This window comes from Paramisgurnus dabryanus, chromosome 11 (genome assembly GCF_030506205.2).
Source record: "Paramisgurnus dabryanus chromosome 11, PD_genome_1.1, whole genome shotgun sequence".
NCBI lineage: Eukaryota > Metazoa > Chordata > Actinopteri > Cypriniformes > Cobitidae > Paramisgurnus > Paramisgurnus dabryanus.
In genome coordinates, this window is record NC_133347.1 from 39,424,985 (window position 1) to 39,447,541 (window position 22,557).

The following is a 22,557-nucleotide window of genomic DNA, read 5'->3' on the forward strand; positions in this document are numbered from 1 at the left end:
TTTATTCAGGCTGATAAATTGTTGTGACATTTTTCAATATTTTTTTGTTCATTGTCATCTGTGTCTGATTCGCTACATCAGTAGATAAAAGCTGTGTACTACTGTAGAGATTCCTGTTTGGAATTAGAGTGTATTCTTTTGTTTTGGGGCTATTTATCATTTAAGAGAACTTTCTTGATCTTACACTATCCACACCAACATGTCATATTAGAAATGTTGGTTTGTTGTCATTGTGTGCTTGCTTTCATTGATGTTTAGGTGCAATCTAGCCTCTCTGCTTACTATCGCCCTCCATGGTAAACTTGAGTACTACACCAGCATTATGAAGGACTTGTTGGTGGATTTGATTGATGCTTCAGCCTCCAAAAACCCCAAACTGATGCTCCGACGAACAGAGTCAGTGGTGGAGAAGATGCTCACCAACTGGATGTCCATCTGCATGTACAGCTACCTTAAGGTGCTCAAATATAGTAAAGTAGGAAGGAACATAATTAAACAGAAAAACTGTCCTCACTGGCCAAGACGTTTGACCACAAAGGATGACCTTTGCATAAAGTTCCTTGATTTTTGATAGCAACTTCTTTTCAAAAGAATTTGCTCTGAATTTTTTATATCAACTGATAGGTTAACAATATGTGTTAAAGGGACAGTAAGTAGGTGTTTTTTCAAAATGTTTTATTAATCAAAATCAATGTCTTTATTCATAATTTGGTGTCGAATGACCTCTGCCGATGATCTGACTTTTCTTTGTAAGCTTAGAATTTCTTCTTTTTACTTACATTGAATGGGTAAGTCCAAGGATGCTTCCATGTCGTTCCACCATATTGATAAACTAAAATAGCAGAGAGGGACAAAACGCTCTAGCCGAAAACGCGTTTCCACAACGCGGTTTCGTTCAGAACACGTGAACCAGCTGAAACGGACAAGGAGATCAGTGATTACATAAAGCTACCATAGTTGCAACACGTATTTGGAAAAGTGAGGCGCTAGAGAGCAATATTCGTTTGAATGCAAAATACAATTTCACCACTAGATGGGGCAAATCCTACTTATTGTCCCTTTAAAACAGGGGTGGGGAACCCGGGTCCTGGAGGGCCACTGTCCTGCAGAGTTTTGTTCCAACCCTTATTAAACACACCTGATAAATCAAATTAAAGTCTTCAGGATCACTTGGAAATAAAATTCAGGTGTGTTTGATTAGGGTTGAAACTAAACTCTGCAGGACAGTGGCCCTCCAGGACCCAGGGTTCCGCACTCCTGCTTTAAAACAACCCAGCATTTTGGGTTGTAACAACCCAGCATAGGTTAAATTAAAATACAATGGGTTGATTTAGTGTTTTGCCTTATGCATTCCTAACATCCATAAAATGTTGATGATTTTGGCCCACTAGGAAACTGTAGGTGAGCCATTCTTTCTGCTGCTGTGCGCCATCAAACAGCAAATCAATAAGGGTTCGATTGATGCCATCACTGGAAAGGCACGCTATACACTTAATGAAGAGTGGCTTCTGAGGGAAAACATTGAAGCCAAACCACAGGTGAGCTTAAATTGACATCACTTCAGACAAATTATTCTGTTCACACTGACTCTTAATTCAAATCTTATCCTTGTCTTTTTCATTTTTATTTACACAATTGACTGCCCCGTAATAAAGTTGTTTGGGAATAAATGAATCCATTGTCAGCTGACTCCTTGTGACGTGTTTGGGTTCCAGAACGTTAACGTGTCGTTCCAAGGGTTCGGCATGGACTCTGTGACCGTACGTGTGATGAATACAGACACTATCTGCCAGGTGAAAGAAAAGATACTTGAAGCATTTTACAAGAACCTGCCCTTCTCTCAATGGCCAAGGGAAGAGGATGTTGACCTGGGTAAATTATTATCTCATAAAATGGCGATAATCATTTATGATCATAATCATAAGATGATAGAAAGGATTTTAACAAATGACAATATTTCTTGTGTGCAATAGCTTTTGGACCTCATAGCATGTTAGGTAAAAATAGTTTTGATTAGATTTTTTTACCACTTAAAATAAGGGATGGCGAAAACGAAAAATTTTCTTGACCGGCCACCGAGCCTCATTAGCCGGTTGAAACCGGTTAACCGATAGGCCTATTAGTTTAAAATATGCTGTGCTATTTAAAATAACAGCCATTTCGAGCCGCGCCTGCAATTTCGCAACTCGCATCTCTCTGCGCTCTGCCTCCGGCTCACACACACACACAGACCTCACAACACTTTTTAAATCCCCTACAGCGCGAAACATAAGTCCCGCAAACGCGGCGCCTTGCTTAGTTTCGAAATAGTTTAGGTACTAGGTGATCGCGTTGAACTTAAAAATAAAGGCGTTTGTGAAGCTCATTTAAAATTGCCGCAGCTCATTTAAGAAAATGACAGCTCAGAAGAGACTGCGCTTTAGTTTGGGGTAGTAATAATAAAGACATAGACATCATCATCACCTTTTCTGTTACCACTGAAATATAGATGTAATGTATTTCCAAATCTAAACCCATCTTATGCAGAATGTTGCCTAATAGACTGCAACACGATAAAACCAATGGATTAAACGGGCACCTTCAGAATGTGTAAAAGACGCACCGGCCAAAGCAGGTCTCGCACTGTGTTTGTTCTAGAACAAATGCAGCAAAGATATTTAATGCTTGTATGAGGCATATAGGCCTACGCTGAGTTTTATTTATTTATGATGAGGTGCGTTCTAATTAACAATGCAAGGCAAGTGAACGCGCCGTGCCGGCGCCTTCATGCACTGTCCGGTAATTATGTACTCTGCTATATTTGCTTTTTATTTATTAAATACATGCATTTGGTTGATGAAACATTTATTAAAATTAAGATACAATTTATACAAAACGAAATTCACTTTAAAGAAATGCTTTCTACAAAGCAAAACTTAATAAAGTGGTAAAAATCATGGCTGAGGATTTAGAGAAACAAAACTTACTCTGCACTTTACTGTTAACCTAAAAGACATAAATGTTAATAATTTGGAACACAACCAGGAGAGACTTTAATTTTAATTATTTTATTGCTGTATTTTATTTACTATTCGAATAAAGGAATTTATCAAAAAATAGCCTGTAGCATTTACTTTTCGCAAACCTTGTGAGCATGCGAAACCAAACGCAGTGACCGCCAAATGTTTTTTTATTGGTTTATAAAGTAAAAACAGACCAGTTATGAAAAGCTGAGTGTGAGGGATTTGTTCACTTCACACAAAAAGATCTTGGAAAGAAAGAGATGACTAACTGTAGTAGGGTTTAGTCCACTGTCTATAATAGCCTAATTTACAGATCCCTTTTTTAACCGACAACCGTCAACTTTGACCGGTTAACGTTGATACGGTCAACCATCGGTCAAACGGTCATCGGTTAACATCCCTACAGTTACATTTATGAATTTTATTTATGCTTTTTTACACTGTAAAAAAATTCCGTAGAAATTGCAGCTGGGTTGCCGGTAATTTACCGTAGATTTAAATGTATGTTTTTAACTGGCAACATTTTGTTCAAAGTTAAATGAACATTAAACATTTACAAGTCTTTGTCTTAATAGAGTAAAACTAAAAAAACAGCATCAAGCAAAACATTCTGGGAAACATAATCTGAAGCAAAAAACAGATAAAGGTTGATGATGACTTCTGGTTCCCAGAATGTTTTTCATGATGCTGTTATTGTATAGTTTTATTCTGTAAAGATAAATACTTGTTAATATTTAAAATTGATTGAACTTTGAACAAATTCTTGCCAGTAAATTACATAAATGTAAATCTACGGTAAATTACCGGCAACCCAGCTGCAATAACATTGTAATTTCTACGGAATTTTTTTACAGTGTATGCTTCTATACAGAGCGACTTACAGTGCATTCAATATAGTCTGAGTTGATTCTCGTACTTATTGCAAGTTGTATAAAGTGTATGGTTGGTTCTGTCTCGCACAGAATGGTTTCCAGAGGGCAAGAGGAGTCGAATTCTGCAAGATCTGGACGACACATCTCTAATGGAAGACGGCAGAAAAAAACTCAATACCATTTTTCACTATCAGGTGTGTGTGTGTGTGTGTTAGAGCAAACCATTACTAACAAAGTGTTACTCGTCCTATTGCATGTTTCTGAAATACAACAATTTAAGGGTTCTTATTTTTCATTTCTGTTACATAAGGAATTTTGTAAAACTCTGACATTGTAGGTGATTCTGAAACAAGTCAAATTTAAAGTGTGTGATTTGCTCAACGAGGACACCAGAAATAAAGTTTATTGCCAATTAGCCCAGTGACCTTTAACATTTTGATCTGTCTTCTGCAGATCCCAGATGGGGCATCACTGGCCATGAGTATGAAAGATAAGAGAGAGAACACACTGGGCAGAGGTACTGTCAGTTTTTTAACAAATGCTCTTTGTGCTCCATGGTCTTGGTGTTTTACATCATTTTCTTACGTCTTATTTTGTTTCTCCTCTTCACAGTTAAAGATCTGGACACAGAGAAATATGTTCATTTGGTAGGTGTTTATCTTCTTAGAGGATAATGTTATTCCTCAGAGGCTGCTCAGAATACTTGTAGGAAACTGAACAGATCCTTACATATATTTCACTTAAAGTATTGACTCTCAGAGATTTCTTTCAAATAAAGTTTATATGTAAATTTGAGAGGAGCCTGTTGTCAGTCCTCCTGGCATTCCAGCACCTCCCCTTCTCCTCCTGTAATTTTGCCTGTGTAATTATCTTTTGTAGTTCAGAGGGGCCAATTGAAGCTCAAGTTGAGTTTTATTCCTGAGCTCCTCCATTGCAGACAGCAAGCTGAAAATGTTTACCATTTACACTACAGATTATATCAGGGATGAAACTACGGATGACAGCAGTACATTTTTAATTTAACAGTATTTATTAGTTTGACTTCATGTGGTGCAAAAAGCAAAATAAATGACATATAGCATTGAGAGGGATCTCTGTTTTAATTTCATGTCTTGATTTTTGTGTTTACAGTGGTCATTTACATTTGAAAGGTTCTAGCTTGAGTCAATTTTAGCATGCCATACACTCTAAAAACAAACAGTGCTAAATAGAACTTAAACTGGTTGGTAATCATAGGGGAACTATTTTAAGGGCCATATACTGTAGCACCTAGGTACACCTGTGCACCACTATAGTATCAGATATGGTTCTATATAGCACAATATGTTTCTACTATATCAGCCCCGTATGGTTCTTCATAGGTGCTATATAACACCAATTTTTTTAGAGTGTAGTCAGCTTAAGTTATATAATACATAATTCCCCCAAAATAAAATTGTGGCCAGTGTGAAAATGTGTCTGGTAACCACAAGTCACAGTAGCCGATGAGCAAGAAAGTTTAATCCCGAATGGGATTGCATATGTGGATAGAAAAGCTCATATTATGGCAAATTTTTATTTAACACAACAAAGCATTTACTAATAGATGTTTAAATTGAATTTCTTCATATGTATATTTATATGTATTAGTAGTAGCATGTAATAAAAGATAATACATTTTGAGTTATCATTTGTAACATTACCCATAATGCTGATGGCTGATGTCACTGTAGGTTCTGCCACATGATGAGCAAACAGAGACCAGAAAGTCCCACAGGCAGAGCCACAGAAAGAAAGTGTTACCTGAGATCTACCTGACACGTCTGCTCTCTACCAAGGTGACTTAAAGTATAATAATTTAATATTATTTCATTTTGAACTTGCATATCCATGCATTAAAACATGGGGTTTAATGCAGGGATATGAAAACAATAGCAAAAAGCTAAACTGTAATAAAAGTGAATGTATACTGTATATAAATTATTGTGACATGGTTAGAGTAAGCGATTTATCAGCAATAGCACTCATGATGGAGAAGGAGAGAGTGAGCAAGCAGGGAATTTTAATGAAGAAAGAGAGAGGGCTAAATTGAAACTGTTAGTTCCAATCCTTGATAATGGCTGCGTTTACACTTGGCATTAACATGCGACCTGTATCCGGATGTTGTCCACATACACATTGAAAAGACAAGTGTAAACGCGTTTGTGTTCGGAATGTTATCTGTGTGTCCTGATGCAGAGGTAGTCGAGGACGCTTTGTGATCGGATCTCAGTGTAATGTAAACGCAATCCAGCCATCCTATCTGCATTTACAGGTCAACGTCACACAAATCCCCGCCCACTATCATCTCCTCTCACTGACAACTGTCAAAAATAAAGGACGTTAGGTCATGGAGCGCAGGTGAGAGACGCACAAATGTATATTTGTGGAGAAATGCTACAGTAGCCAGCTTAAACGTATCTTGAAATAAATCGATATACAAAAGCATTTTAACACTGTTGACTGTATTTAACTTATTCAGTCATATGTTTAACATGTTTCCACTATTTATGGAGGGATTTAATATTTAATGGCAGAATTGAATAAATCGTTATAATGTTTGAGTTTCCATATGGCGACATATCAACGTAAATTTTGCGCTTCTTTCTGGTCAGTCAGCAGTTTCTATCTCATTTAACACATTTTAAGTTACTTGAAAACACTTACAAACCATAATAACATTAACCAAATACATGTATTCAATGTTGGTTTTATACAAAGTAAGTTACTTATAAATGTGTTTGTAAATTACATAACTATACGACTAGAGGGAGACATGAACAGGAAATTTAGGAAATTGTTAGCTGTTTTAGTTAAATCATATTCGTAAATCATAAATCAAAAACGTATGAATTCAGGCAGACTAAAAAGTCGGGAAGGTCATCCTAATGTTTGACACGGATTTTGTTGTTGATGAAAAGCATGCGGGTGAAAGTCAAGTTCAGGTAACGTTGGCTGAAACGTGCATCCTGGCGCGGACGTTGCAGATAAACAAAGATAAAGCCTTTAAAAGCTAAAAAATGTGAACATCATGGTTTTTGGGTTTGCTAGTTCTGCTGTTTGCTTCTCACTGTACAATACGGGATTGCGGTTACCGCGACAACCTTAAATCGTGGCGAAAGATAGCTGTAGCCATCTGTGATTGACAGCTATCCACCCAGCGCGCGTCTCCCTGAACGGGATCCGATCAGATACAGAAGCCACATTTATGTGACAAATGTAAACGCGTCGTGTCCTGATATACGGATGATCGGATCTGCGTGAACGGATCACAGAGATCGCATGTTAATGCAAAATGTAAATGCAGCCTCTGATTGGACAATAGCTGTGCTTTATTCACAATAAAACCCGACTATGGGGCCAGTCACACCAATAGCGTTTATGGCAGTTGCAGGCGCCTTTTTTGAATGATATTCTATGGGCAGGGCGCGTTTGCGCGCTGTTTATGCGCGCCGAGCGCCTTGCGGTTTTTTGCCGCCTGCCGCGCACGCGTTTTTGAAGGAGCGCTGAGAGCGGAGAAGCGCCCGACGTCATTCGTGTCTTTCCATTATCCAATCGAATGAGGGGAGAGGCGGGCCTTACGTTGTGGTGAGTGAAGTTTACAGTTGCTTTGAAGAACCGGACACCACTCGCTCACTCTCTCCTGCGTGTTTGTTCACCTCTCATCCTCAAACAAGGTCAGAGCAAGCGTCCTCTTTTTAAAGTTTCTGCTGATATGACAGTTAACAGCAAAAGAGCGCTCACGCTTCAATATTTGATTGACAAGACAGCTGACTCGGTGGTTGCTTAGCAATATGAAAAGCCGCGTCGCACTGCTCTTTTTTTAAAAAAGGCAGTGCGTCGCGCCTTGCGTTTGCAAGCGTTTAAAGCGCTTTTGGTGTGACTGAAGCCTAAGACCGCTTCATCCAACGGTTCTATTTATCACTGCGCCCTTAGCAACCACAAATATCAGTTTGTTGTTTTTATTTGAGCTTTCATGCATATTACACATTGGAATGTTGTTGTTCACAGTCAGGGACTCTTTATTTCTAGCAGAAGGAATGCATTTATTAATTTAACTTCATGAAAGTTGCACTATTTTTTTATTTATTTTACTTTAATATTGTGTGGTCACCGTTTTATAAAAGCAATAAGGTACTCAAGCTGTATCGTGAATAAGTAACGACAGTGTTACTTATTCACGATACAACACAGCCTCTCGTACCTTATTGCTTACACACACACACACACACACACACACACACACACACACACACACACACACACACATGTTGGTGTATGTGGTTTACAGGGACATCTCCATAGACGCAATGCATTTTATACTGTCCAAACTGTTATATTCTATTCCCCTTACCTACCCCAATCCCTAACCCCAATGTCACAAAAACCTGTTGCCAGTGAAAAACTACCATTTAGTATGTTTTTTTAGCTTTTCCGTTTATGAGGACACTCTCTGTGTCCCCGTAAACCACCTTTATAGCATAATAAACATGTTATTATACACTATTCATGTCCTCGTAAACCACATAGACCAACACACACACACACACACACTCTGGTTTCCATGTTTTGTGGGGACATTAAATAGACGTAATCGTTTTTATACTCTGTATATTCTATTCTCTTCCCCTAACCCATTCCCTAACCACAACCATCACAGAAAATATATATTTAGGTCCAATTATAACATTTTTAAATTAAAAGTAATTTTAATGTATTATACATTTTAAAGGAACAGTATGTAAGAAATTTATATCAATTAATCATAAAATGGCCTTGATATGTCACTAGACATTAAGAAATCATTTTCATTTCAAACCCTTATCTCACTCACAAAAGTGGTCTGGCCAGGATATTATCATTTAAAAAGTGGAGTTGCAGCCCTCAACTGATGTTTATGTTGTCATTTTGTGTATTGGCCACGAGCTGTGTGTGATTGCAGTACCAGTTTTAGCCACAAGTTTTGTGATTGCAATACCAGTTTTGGCCACAATCCTACATACTGTTCCTTTAAATGTATAATTATCAATAGGTACGTGTACTAGAGTATTACAAATATATTTTAACACCAAAATATATCCCCTTAAAGTGCTACTGCTTTGTCTTGCTTGTACAGGGAACCCTTCAGAAGTTCTTAGATGATCTTTTTCAAGCCATCCTCAGCATTCCGCCTGAGAAACCACCATTCGCTGTAAAATACTTCTTTGACTTTCTAGAAGAACAGGCAGACCAACGCGGCATCACAGACCCCGACACACTGCATATTTGGAAGACTAATAGGTGATGGTTTAAAACATTAGCAAGAATCAGATATTAAAACAAAGTTGACAGTTTAACAAAAATTTAATGAGATGGAAATGTTCCTAAAATGTCAGCTTTAGGGCTGTAATAGTCTCTGTATTTATCTATCTACAGTTTGCCTCTGCGGTTCTGGGTGAACATACTGAAGAACCCTCAGTTTGTTTTTGACATTGAAAAGACGGACCACATGGATGCTTGCCTGTCAGTTATTGCTCAGGCTTTCATTGATGCATGCTCACTCTCTGACCTACAGCTAGGCAAAGTAAGAACACAGACACATCTCCAGATATATGTCCACCATACTAGCATGTTCCATTAGATAGGCAGAATATTTGTGTGTCATTATCAGTGGCGGCTGGTGCTAAAAAAATTTTTTGGGGGGGCGCAAACACACTCAAAATCAGTGGCGAACCGTGGGTACTTCAGCTGGGCCTTCAAAATATGCAATGAAGTGCAAATGCCTCTCCATCCATAATACTAGGCTATTCGTATTTTGTTAAATCATAAAGTGAACGTGTAAAAATTCTGAGCACGCAAAGTTAAATTACAGAATGGGCATTGTCTGCCTTTAAATGCAGTTTTAAAGTTTAAAATTACTTTAACTGATAAACACAAATACAGACTCTGCTGCTCTGTAATGACAGTCAGGGGCTCTGTAAATTTGCATTTAACAAGCTTAAATTATGTTCTTTAATTTATTTTTTATTTTTTGGAAATATATATTTAGCTGTAGGATACCTTGTTAGCCTTTTTCATAAGGGGAAATATAGCACCCTGCGTTCTCAGTCCACCTCCTTGTGGCTTATAACTGTTGTTATAAGATATCCAGGGCTCGCAAAATCTCTAGCCCGAGCCCCGAGGGCTACCAAAATGTATCTCCGCCCTGCCCATTGAGTATAGCGGGGAAAAAAATATTTGAATGTTTTCGCATTCTCTCAGATTTTGTTAGGAAATTATATTGTATGTAATTCGGCGTCGTCTGTCAGTCATTACTATCCTCACGTAACAAGTGAAACTGTCAGAAAGTAAAAGTATAATTAAACCCTTTATTTTACTCGTGTTCGCGTCATATGCACAGTCTCCTTTGCACGCGCTTCTCCCGGCTGTGCTCTTCACGAGTACGCGCTTAAGTTATTTCGTTTTTACCTCAGCCCTATCAAGCTAACCACAACGTCAATCACGTTTTCCGCCATTTACCTCAACCACTCTCACCGCAGAGATTCGGGGCACTAGACTGTATTAATATTAACGGTCTATGATCTTCGTCTTTGGTGTTCAACGGCTGCTCGCATCCAGTTTGTTGCATGCTTAGGACTTCATGAAGGCTTACAATGTTTTGTTTTTTACCCGCCCCCTTGAAATCAAAACGTGATTGGTCGATTTGCCCGTCACTCTCCACACCAAAACACATAGCTTGGCCTTCCCTGGGATTCATGAAGTCCTAACCAATGAATGAGCCAGATAACCGGGCCTTAATAGAGACAGACGATTCTGATTGGATTAGATGTTTTCATGACATGAACCTGACAGGAAGCTTAACGTTAGAACAGATGAGAGAAAAAATATTACATGTATTGTATTAAATTGAATTAAATAGAAATTTTAAAATGTAAAAACATATTTTTATTGAATACTATATTATTTATTTGTATTATTATTATTATTATAAAAAATCTTTTTATTAATTTTTTAGGCCTTCTCTGAAGGCGTAGAAGGCCCTGAAGGTTCCCCACTGCTCAAAATCAAACTTTTACTGTAGTAATGCAGTACTCTTAATAGCCATTTATCAGGTGATGAGTATCATTAGGCTACTACTTAGCTAAAATGCTGAAAATTTTACAGTAGAAATCAAACGCACAAAATAAATGTACTATGAATCTGTAATGAACTATCAAGGTAATCATTCACACACACACGAACGCACGCACGCACACACACACACACACACACACATACACACACACACACATACAGAGGTTGCGATAGACTTTTTCAATCTCTGTCATTTTTTTGATAAACAGCATTGTAAAGAGTCCTTCACAGTCAGTTATTATCCGTCATTTCATGTTTTAATTATTTTCATATACGTTCACATGTCCATTTCTAATCATAAACTTACAAGACGAGCATACAAGTCAAATGTGTTTCTTCATTTGTTTAGATAACAGATAAACGGAGAACGTGCATCACTTTACCATCACATGAAGCAGATGAATTAATGTTTTTTTCTCACAGTGACAGCGGAGGCAATAAAACACGGAGCTTTATGCTAAACAGGCAAATATGAACAAATCAAATAACAAAATACTACTGCGATTAAAATATCAATAAACATGTAAAAATCTGAATGGAACTAAACTCATCTGAAACCATCTTGTGTAATAAACGCATGAAGGCAGATTAATGCAGACTCTTGTCATTAAATTTTGTATCTTTACCTTAGACAGGCGTCTTGTTGCAGCGCTCCTGTAGTGTTTAACTTCAGCAGCCATGCGCAGACCAATCAGTGTATGACACCAAAATATCGTGAGAATGTTTAGAAACCAGGGCGTCATTTGAGCAACACACTGCCACCAACTGGACATGACTAGGAATTACATTCTCAAGTTGAGTTGTATGGGCAATCTGCCAAAATGGCGTTCAGATTTTTCTTTATTCTGCTTCAATTTTCTCCGTCAAAGACTTTTAGTTAAACGCGACCGAACACACACAAAAAGAGACATTAAAGTTGCCTAATCACAGACTCGTACGTTTCTTTTTGCTTTTATAGAAATAGCACAAGCACATTTTTCCCTCACAACAGGGAGTACATACAGTCCATCAGCTCAATATGCACGGTTCGTGAAGTTTCCTTAAAAACAGTGGCTTTTTTAAACTCTACAACACTGTACAACAACAAAACTAACAACAAAGTTGACCAAGCCACGGAATATACCGGATTATATGAGCTCTCGCTCTCATTATGTCCACGCAACACAAGCTCAAAGGCGCCACAAAAGTTCATGTTTTGCACGTCTATCACGCATTCAGACTTTAAAACAGCAAACAGGGGGAAAAAAATAAAACTCAAGACTTACATGATATCCCGCTAGCCAACTCCGTTTGCCATGAGAAGTGGTGGAGAACACAGACTGCCATCATTTGACTCCGTTGGTCGATCTAATCCAAGCTTCTTAATCCTTTATTTATTCATCAATTAAATACCTTGTATAGGGTGATTTTGTAAGAATAAAAGCATATTTTCCTTCATCTCAAGATATTTCACTTGCTTTCACTAATCTGTACTGTAGCTATCAGTTAACACAGCAATCTCCAACGCGGTTATGAGACTCTGAGAACGATCCAATCACAGGAGGTAAAAAAACATTAAAAGCAATATTGATTCGCTTACAACATAAGTGGGAGTGTTTGGGGCGCCAGGGCGGATCCGAAACCAGCCACTTAGAGCTCAGCCTCAGGTCACATGTTTTTACCCTTTTTCCTGACCTACATAGACACTCATTAGGGGTGCGCCCCAGACACACAAACATGACACACACACAACAAACTCAGTTTTGATTTTTAATTGTTTTAAATAAATTATAACATGACTAACAGTGAAATAGTACAACTAAATGATTTTATTTTGTATTAATTTGCACTATATATTTAACTTTTTGGTAACATGTTAAAGTAGCTTTCCTCTCTGGCCAGCTTTAAGGGGGCGGCTCCCCAGCGCCCCCTAGTGACCAGCTGTCACTGGTCATTATCTTCTAAAGCGATATGCCAGTTGCCCAATCACATGCCATCTAATGATGTTTGATGTGTTCACGACTTGCAGTACTCACTGTATGGGTTAAATGCAGAGGTCACATTTCAATATTGGTTAAACATACATTGGTCATTACATCACTTTCACTTTAAAATGTCAGTGCAGCAAAAAATGTAGAGGTCATGGAGAGAATGCAGAGATTTTCCATAGCGAAACAGAACCTGATAATGTCATTCATTTTAGGCTAAAATATTTCACATAACCTTACAAATAATGAAAATTTTAATGTTTAACTTTTGATTCCACTGCATTCCAGAAAAACTTGGTTATGTATGTAACCCTCGTTTCCTGAAGGAAGGGAACGGAGACTTCATGACCGACAAATTGGGAACCGCTTCGCAGAGACCTATCTTCCTCGAGAAACTATTAAAAAGCGCCAATGAAATTGGCATGCAGGTATTTGCATCTGCTGGTGCCGCCCCACCGCATTTAACGAGAGGCAGGTGCATTTACCAAATCAGCTATTTCTGCTGAGAAAGCTGAGCACGGTACAGCAAACTGTGGCCACGGGGAATGATGTCTCCGGTCCCTTCCTTCAGGGAACGAGGGTTACATATGTAACCGAGACGTTCCATTTCAGTCGATCACTAAGACGTCACGTCAAATTGGGAATCCCTACCAAAGCGCCGCTGAAGCTGACCCTTCCAGTGCCTGCGTAAAACCGGTTTGACAAGAGAACACGTGAGGAAACCGCCTCAATGCGAACACTGTAAATCCAGCAGCTCTACAAATAGCTAACAGACAGCGAGCGAGGAACCACAAACCAATGCCCAAGATATTTTACTACACGTCTAGTAAAATATGCTCTCAAATTAAAAGGGCATGGGATGCCCTGCTGTTCGTAAGCAAGGGTGATTGTGTCTACAATCCTCCGGCAACAGCTCTTGCAAGTTCACCACCTAATCTCTCAACGGAATGGTGGAAACTTTGGGCACGTAGCCAGGCCTGGTTCTCAGTGTTACAATGGAGTCACCAGGTACGAACTGAAGGCACGAATATTGGACCGAAAATGCGTGGAGATCCCCTTTCCTCTAAACGAAGGCCAATGCGAGAAGTGTTAAAGTTTGCATTGTGAGAAACTCACAGAAGTAGATGGTGACACACACTAATAGTAGATGGTGACAGCCCTTTTCTCCAAGCAATGCTGGAGACATAAAAGCACAGTACTGATCAGGCATTCTCAGGGGTCTTCTGGACGGGAAGTTCTGGAAACCAATTCCTGATCGGCCAACACGGCGCAACCAACAGAACACATTCCTCATCCTCCCTGATTTTGCACAATGTCTTTGCAATAAAGCCCGATTTATAGTCGTGCGTAAGTTCTACGCAGTAGCTACAGCCTGTGCTTAGCTCTGCGTTGCCTGACGTGCACCTCGCAAAATTTTTAACAGCGCGTCAGTTCTACACGGACCGCAAGCGCTGTGATTGGTCCATCAGAACCCCTCCCGTCAGGTAAAAAAACTGCGTCATAGGTATTTCCGTTTGCGACAGTGAAAACAAAGATGAGCCAAGTTGAGGAGTGATTTAAATCAAATTGCAACAAAAGTCACTGTTTATTTACTTCCATCATTGCTGGTCTTCTCAAATCATACACAACAAGTTGCTGTTTCTTCGTTTGTGGGTTAACTTGCCAAGCTTCTTCTTCTCTGACGGTCGTGCTGCTACTGTGGTTATACGCATGGATACTGCCCACCAGCGGTTTGCGCGTGTTTGCACGTCGACGCGGACGACGACGCAAAAGTATAAATGAAAACCGAAGCGGAACCTACACCATTGCGGCTCCGCCATAGGACCTACGCACAACTGTAACGAGCCCTTAAGACTCACTAGGGTAACAACTCACTGGAACAATTAAGCTGCGAGTCTCTGCTATGGTGCTGTCCATCCAACTAACTTCAGACACACAGAGGTTCGAAGAGCAGGAAAAGCTTCTCAAGAGCAGAAGATTACTGCCGGCTTTCAATGCGAAAAAAGCTGATTTGGCGGGGCAGCGCCGGCAGATGCAAATACCTGCATGCCAATTTCATTGCCGCTTTTTAATAGTTTCCCGAAGCAGATAGGTCTCTGCGAAGCAGTTCCCAAGTTGTTGGTCACGACGTGACGTCGTAGTGACCTACTGAAAGGGAACATGCCATTCATTTTTAAGTCAAGAAAAATAACATGAAAAACATATAGTTACCAATCTTACATTCAGGAGTTGGCACCACTAATGACCTGAAAAAATAATTTTTTCAACAGATTTTTTTATCCGTCAGGTAAAATTTCATAAAATCGTAATAAACGTCTCAACTAAGTATGTGCAAAAGTAATAATGAAGCCGCTTTAGGAAAGCCAACAAATAAGTATTAAATTAATGTTGTTATTATAATATACCAAGCATATCTTTCACCCAGTTTTAAATCACACATTTTAGCATATATAATTGTTTTGTCTGTTGTTTTGTCCATTTATTAAAGGATTCTCCCACCAATAAGTTGCTGTATGCCAAAGAGATCCCAGAGTATAAAAAGAGGGTTCAGTGTTACTACAAACAGATTCAGGAGATGGCACCATTGAGCGAGCAAGAAATGAATGCTCACCTTGCTGAGGAATCACGGGTAAGCGGAATAGATCCTTCCTGTTACAGTTCACATTTCTTCAGCTTTACAAAAATGCCTGTATTGCAAACCCTAGTGAGCTGCCTGAGTAGGCAACCTTTAATGGCATCAAAGTTAGAACCACAAAATGAAAGGATCATAATAATGATATACATTGTAATATACATTAGGTAGATACATACCTATTAGAAGAAATTAAATCTTGTAAGCAATCAATTTAAAGTGCATGTTAGGATGTTTCCTTAGAAATCAGCTGTCTGTATAGGGAGTAGATGATAGACAGCAAGGTTTTCAAACACAACCAACGTGTTTTGTGCATCATGCAGATTATCCATCACATGTTCTTGTTGCTCTATACAGAGATACAGGAATGAGTTCAACACAACCCTGGCCTTAACTGAAATCTACAAATATGCCAAGAAATATCGCAGTCAGGTGAGAAAGCTTTTCATTTTGTTGATTTTTATGAAAGCGATGCAGTATGATGACTTCCCACGTGTAATTACGTCATTTTATTTTATTGTGCATGTGTGAGCATGCCGATGCCCTGGACTGATTTTACGGTTCATTCTTTAGCCATAACTGGGTTTGTATAGTGCAATGAAAGACTCTGATTGCAGCCTGTGTGATCATGCTCATTTTGTAATGGCAGCTGCTGTATGAATAGAGGCTGTTTGGCATAAAGCATGGGGGTTTGGAAAACAAGCGGTCAGACTGTAACCTTGATTTTTGTTAACATACAGCATGCATAACACTGCATGTGTGAAGCAGCCAGGATGTTTTTGGTTTCTCTGTCACTTTGTTTGTCATGGTCAAAAGAGATTTGAAATGTTTAGCACAGATCTAAGACTAAAGCCGACTGAGAAAAAAACTAAAAGAATGTGAGAGGGAATGATGCACTAGAATAAAAACAAAAGATCCCTATGAAGCCATTCAGACCAAGGGCTTTATTTATAAAGTGTGTGTACACTGCACTTGATGCGTCACTTGATGTGAGAAAAGTGCACATAACACATCATAAGGGTATTTTTTTTAATTTACATTGATTTAGACATAAATATTTATACATAAAAATATGTTTGTTTGAATAGTAGAATATTTGGCCGAGACAACTGGATATTTCACCCAAAAATGTTAATTCTGTCATCATTTTCTCACCCTCATGTTGTTTTAAACCTGTATGAATTTCTTTTTTCTGATGAACCCAAAAGATAATATTTTGATAAATGATGGTAAGCACACAGCTGATTGTAACCATTGACTTCCATAGTAGAAAAACAAATATTGTTTGTTTTTCTAATGATGAAGAAGATATTTTGATAAATGATGGCAGGCACACAGTTGAGGGTACCCATTGAATTTCATCATATTTGTTTATCCTACTATTGAAGTCGATGGTAACAATCAGACTGTCTGTACTGTATTATTTACTTCTGCAACAATGCAACATTTTTTAAATAATCTTGACATGCAATATATAATTTTTAAATCAATATACTGTATCATTTTAATATGTAAGTGAAATTAAAATCTATTTTATCAATAGATTTTAATTTCACTTAAATATTAAAATTATACAGTATATTGATTTAAAATTATATATTGCACGTCAAGATTATTTATTTCACTGGCATTACACATAAACATGTCACTGGGGACCCACCTACTTTAAAAATGATGTGTCACATAGAGATAACACTGTCTAAACAAACAATCCAATAGATGTTTGTGAATACAAGTCAGGCCTTTCTCATTTCCCAGTCTCATTTCACCTATTTCACCAATACTTTTCTCCTCCCGTTTGCATAAAGGCCATAAAAATTCAAATAAATTGAATATCTATTGTATATACTTAATGTTGATCTTTCTCTTGTCTCAGGTGGTGTATGCCCTAGAGTCTAACCCTACAGCTCGACGCACTCAACTGCAGCACAAGTTCGAGCAGGTCATTGCACTAGTGGAAGACAACATCTATGAGTGCAGCAGTGAGGCCTGAGCTGCAGTCAATCAAATCACAAAGCCCAGAGATCTGAGCCAATCAGAAGCCAGCTCCTGTGCCTCCAAACCAATGAAACACATTCCACGTTCCTGTTGAAAATGAAATGTGGCCTTATTTAAGTTAATTACAAGTTAACCTCTACCTAATTTAATGTGGATGTTGCACATACAGAGTAAGAAACTCTCTTAATATTATTCTACTGATTCTTGCTAAAATTAGTTTAGCTGATTGGTCATTTTCATTTGTAAAACAATCCAGATACAGGGTGTGTAATATTGACTTCTATTGATAGGTTGACGACTCAGGGGCCCTAAGGTCCTGCGGTAAATAACGCACTGACCCCACACTGGGGGAGAGCCAACGATAATGCACTGGATTATCTAAAAAAATTCTATAGCAATATATATAGCTGTTTATATGATGTTTTATTACGTGATTGATGATTCAATGTGAATAAGGTTTCTGGTGGGATATTTGTATTCTTCCATCTTTTTAAATGGCAGAATCTTTTTGTCAGTCCAGACAAATCAGACCACAACATTATGATATGCATATGAATGGGACCATGTTGCATATGTTCTTATTGTTTGAAGGGTTTAGGTTTTGGGGTTAAGACCAAAGCAAAACATATATGCATAATTCTGTATATATTCTTCTGAAAAACTTGTTTAATGTCTTTAATTTGGACAAATAGGGAAATTTTATGGAATAAAGCCTTAAACATAACTAAACCATTGTTTCATATGCATTGTTATTACACATTTTCATGCAGATGCAATCCCATGGACAAAAAGATGACAGCAGCTCAGCTAAAAATGAAATTAGGCATTATACTTGGGCATAAAAGGCTACAAACTTTACCAATGTTTGTAATGAATAAAACTCAAATCGCCGACAGCACGTCTGCCCTACCCACTGCGCAGAGCACTACCCACTAGACCAGCGGTAATGATGATTGGATACATAAGAAATGTAAAGGCAACCGGTCAGATGTAAGAGCATGGCCACAAAGGCAGATATTAGTCACTTAAGGATATTTATATAATTAAAATGACTGCAAAGAAAAATAATACCGCTCATATAAATGCAAGTGGATATGCCAAAAATCCACCCTTGGTCTCAAAATCCTCTCCCAACATGTTGCATTCATTTGTAGAAAGTTGCATTTATCAACATCTACAGGATCCCAAAAGCACATAAAATGTTTGTCTCTTAGACGGTTTCTGCACCATACTGTTGCTGCATACTGTTTACTTTTTTGTTTAGGTGTAATTTATCAAATATATAAAGCACTAAGGTAAAATTATTTGCACTGGCAATTTGATTGTGGCTCGGTATTAAACTGTAAAAAAAATTTTTTTAGCTGTCTTATGTAATAAACATTTGCATAAAAAATTTACTTAAGCAACTAACAAGATTAAACACAGCTACTCTTTTAAAAATGGGGAGGAGACCCCAAGAAACTCTAAGTTTACAGGATAAAACCTGCTCCCGACAAGGGCAGGGTTTCCCAAAAGCATCGTAAGGCTAAGTACAGATCGTAAAAATGATCGTACGAAACATCTTAAGTTACGAAGCTTTTGGGAAATGGCCCGTAATTCTAAGTAGCACTTGAAAATCATCGTAGATCTACGAGTGCTCTGGAGTAATCGTTAATTCTTAAGTGCATCGTAAGACAACAGAGTTACAAGGTCACCTGCAGGACAACCAGCAAATTGCACTCCTGCAATGACGATAATGTAATGTTTTAAATGTATGCTTTATTGGGTTCTTCTTTGTTTATTTTATGTTAAATATAAAATATAATATATTACAAATTCAAATGGAAAATCAAATTTAACCGACTAAACATAAATTAATAAAGAAGAAAAACGTGTTTGGTACAAGTTGGTAAAAGTTTTTTTTTTGTATTTTGGTAAAAGTTGGTTCTAGCAAATTGATAAATGGTTCCTACCGATTGATGCTATAATTCATCTAAAAATAGTTTTGAAGGGAAATGGCATCTAATTAAAGAAACCAAATAAATATTTACGGTACAATGCAATAATCCATCATAATAAATAAACAGATAATAAAAACAAATAATAATAATAATAATAATAATCTAAACTTAATTATTAAATGCAGAGGGTATTAAGCAGTGCTACGACTCCTAACTAAATACGGAAAAGAATATTTCATTATGAACAATTTTAAAACATTAGGTCATTGAACAATAATAAAAAATATTATAAAAAATATTAGTGCACATCGGCTAAAGATCATTAGCCTTTACAAGCTTCTGCTACAAATTAGAGTCATTCTAATATTGGTGACATTAAAGCACTTGACAAACGGATAGCGACTCGTAAGTAGCACTTAAAACTGAGCTGCGAACGATCGTTTCACGTGCATCTTTGGGAAACGCACGTAAATGAACAACGAATGTTCGTAAAGTAGCTCGTAGAAAGCGCTCTTAAGTGCTAAGTTCAATCGTTATTGAGAAACCCAGCCCTGGTTAGGTTCAAAGAGTAAGTCACTCTGGAAACAGACTCTGAGTATAAGTTACCTCTCCTTTTGAAACAGGCTTATCTTACCCTGCTGTCTCAGGTTTAACCTACCTCCCATTTTGAAATGGAAAACTAAACAGTTTCCCTCATTTCAGGGTTAACCTACTCAGAGTTTTCACTTAACCACCTTTCTAAAACGGGCTCATATACAAATCAGTTTTGCCCTTGTTAACGAAGAGACTTTTCTATTTTCTAAATCTTTCGATAATATGCCCTGTAGGTGATGAGCTATTCAAAGTCTTTTCAATTTGATGTTGAGGAACATTCTGAAATCGTTCCAAAATATTATAGTTTTTCTGAATTGCTAAAACACTAAACCCCAATCTCTGAACCAAATTCATAGTGGCCTAAACCCATTTGTCAAATCATGCACTCTTTTTGCAAAATTCTAAACACAAACTTCTCACTAAAACACACATTTCACCCTGCAATGCACTTGTTTTATAAATGCTAAACACAGGCAGGCAAAAGTTGAACACAACTACAACAACGTTATCATCGAGTAAACACAACAACTCAAAATTCTACACACTTTTATCTAATGGTATTTTTTACCAATTGTGTGGATTGGAAACAGTCCGAGAGGCAGATGAAGAGTATGAGGAAGAATTGGCAACATTTGCAGTTGGATTGCTGACTTTTTACAAAATACAAGTGCTGCTTACAGTAATATTGAAAACGTACTATTACTTGCAGTACTTACAGTAAAGTATTGACTATATTCACTGAACTAAACTTGTGATTACAGTAATATAGATTCCCTTTCAATACGGTTCACTTCACATTGCATCAGTTAGCTGACGCTATGGGGGGAAACTCCTGTTTACTCCGTGACTGAAGCCTATTGGTTAACGTCTGTACAAAGTACAGACCAATGACATTTGAACCCGCGCGCGGGAGGAACACGTCCTTATATAAGCGCGGTTCAATCGTCAGGAGCTCATTATTTTCTCCTTCAGCGCGAACCTCTCGCTGCTCCGAAGAAAAAGAAGAAGCCTTACCTCGCCGTTGACAAAAGCCCTGCAGCGGAGTCCAGGCCTAGCGTCTTCCCCTGCCGTTTTCCGGCTGAGAACCGAAGATAGCACAGTCCAGGTCTAGCGTCTTCCCCTGCCGCTTTCCGGCCGAGAACCGAAGATAGCCTTCGCTTGCCGTGGTACGAGCCCTGTGCAGCGGACACATGCCTGACGAGGTCTCCCCTGCGGCCGCTCGGTAAGATCAATATTTTTAATATAAAGCTATAAGCTAAAAGAGCAGGCGCTGTTGTAATAGCGTCCAGCACAGCGGCTCGGTGAGCCTCTCTGCTATGAATTTCCTCCGAGCGCGTTACCGGTCTGGCACCACGCTTATATGCTTTGGTTGTCTTATCCATGTTTCGTGCTCCCCCTGCTGTTCCTCTCTCGCCAGGATGAACACACGGCGAGCCATGAGACTAGATGGATGCATAGACAAGCACACACGGACTAACCCCCCCTGTGTTCTGTCACACCGCAACCGTTCATGCTTACAGAGTCCCTTCGCTCCTCTCACATTCAGTGGCGAGATCTCTGGCACAAATATTAATCCTCCGAGTGCATCGGGTGATACCGTTCATACGACGCATGGCTGTTCTGTCTGTGTTGCTGCTCCCCTCTGCCGTTCCTCTCTTGTTGAGATGAACAAGCGGGGAACCGTAGAACTGGATAGATGCATACGACAAGCAAACACGGGCGGGTCTGCCCCTGTTCTCTGTCATAGCACAGCCACTCGTGCTCCACGCTCGCGGAGTCCCTCGCTCCTTTCCCCACAGTGGTGAGGTCTCTTAACGGCTAAGTTAGCACGCTGTATTACGGCTCGCTGCCTCTAAATGCAGCTGTCTAGTGTTCAACGATTACAAAGCTTCATGCCCCTCCCCTCCTGGAGCGGCGCGATCTCATTCGTCTGCTCGATAGGGCGGATTCGCCGCTATTGGAGCACCAAGAACACTCATTATAAGAGAGCTTCATGCCCCTCCCCTCCTGGAGCGGCACGATCTCATTCGTCTGCTCGATAAGGCGGACACGCCTCTATTGGAGCGCTAAAACACTTATTATAGAGCTTTACTGGCCTGAGCCTATCTCACTTCGGATAGCTCACTCTTCGTCTGCCTGGTCATTTCTCTCTGGTTTAGACAGAATCAGAGGCAGAACGAATTTGTTTATAATATACTGAGGCCCGAATACCTCCCTTTATTCAGTCCCGTCCTATATCAGTGCGCTGAATATTGGTACATTCTTATATACCCGGTTTTTCTGCCCTTTTAATAAACGGCAAAACCGCGGGCCTCACGGCAGACTTCCTCTCTGCGATGGGTTCAGTCTGGCATTAAACCACCTAGACATACTGCTCTGCTCCGTGAGCCGTTCGGTCACCGTCACTACTGAGGCTTGTGC

At 38.9% G+C, this 22,557-nt stretch overlaps 1 protein-coding gene across 1 annotated transcript in view; it reads left to right on the forward strand.

Moving 5' to 3' along the window:
• Positions 1–18,713, forward strand: part of plxnd1 (plexin D1) — a 91,447-nt gene extending 72,734 nt beyond the window's left edge. The window contains exons 25-36 of the mRNA XM_065271331.2: positions 259–457; positions 1,392–1,538; positions 1,716–1,872; positions 3,965–4,068; positions 4,328–4,391; positions 4,487–4,521; positions 5,587–5,691; positions 9,009–9,172; positions 9,308–9,455; positions 15,461–15,601; positions 15,962–16,036; positions 17,481–18,713. Of these exons, the coding sequence (XP_065127403.1) occupies positions 259–457; positions 1,392–1,538; positions 1,716–1,872; positions 3,965–4,068; positions 4,328–4,391; positions 4,487–4,521; positions 5,587–5,691; positions 9,009–9,172; positions 9,308–9,455; positions 15,461–15,601; positions 15,962–16,036; positions 17,481–17,597 (1,456 nt within the window). The 3' untranslated portion in view covers positions 17,598–18,713. The remainder of the gene's footprint in view (positions 1–258; positions 458–1,391; positions 1,539–1,715; positions 1,873–3,964; positions 4,069–4,327; positions 4,392–4,486; positions 4,522–5,586; positions 5,692–9,008; positions 9,173–9,307; positions 9,456–15,460; positions 15,602–15,961; positions 16,037–17,480) is intronic.
• The last annotated feature ends 3,844 nt before the right edge of the window (positions 18,714–22,557 follow it).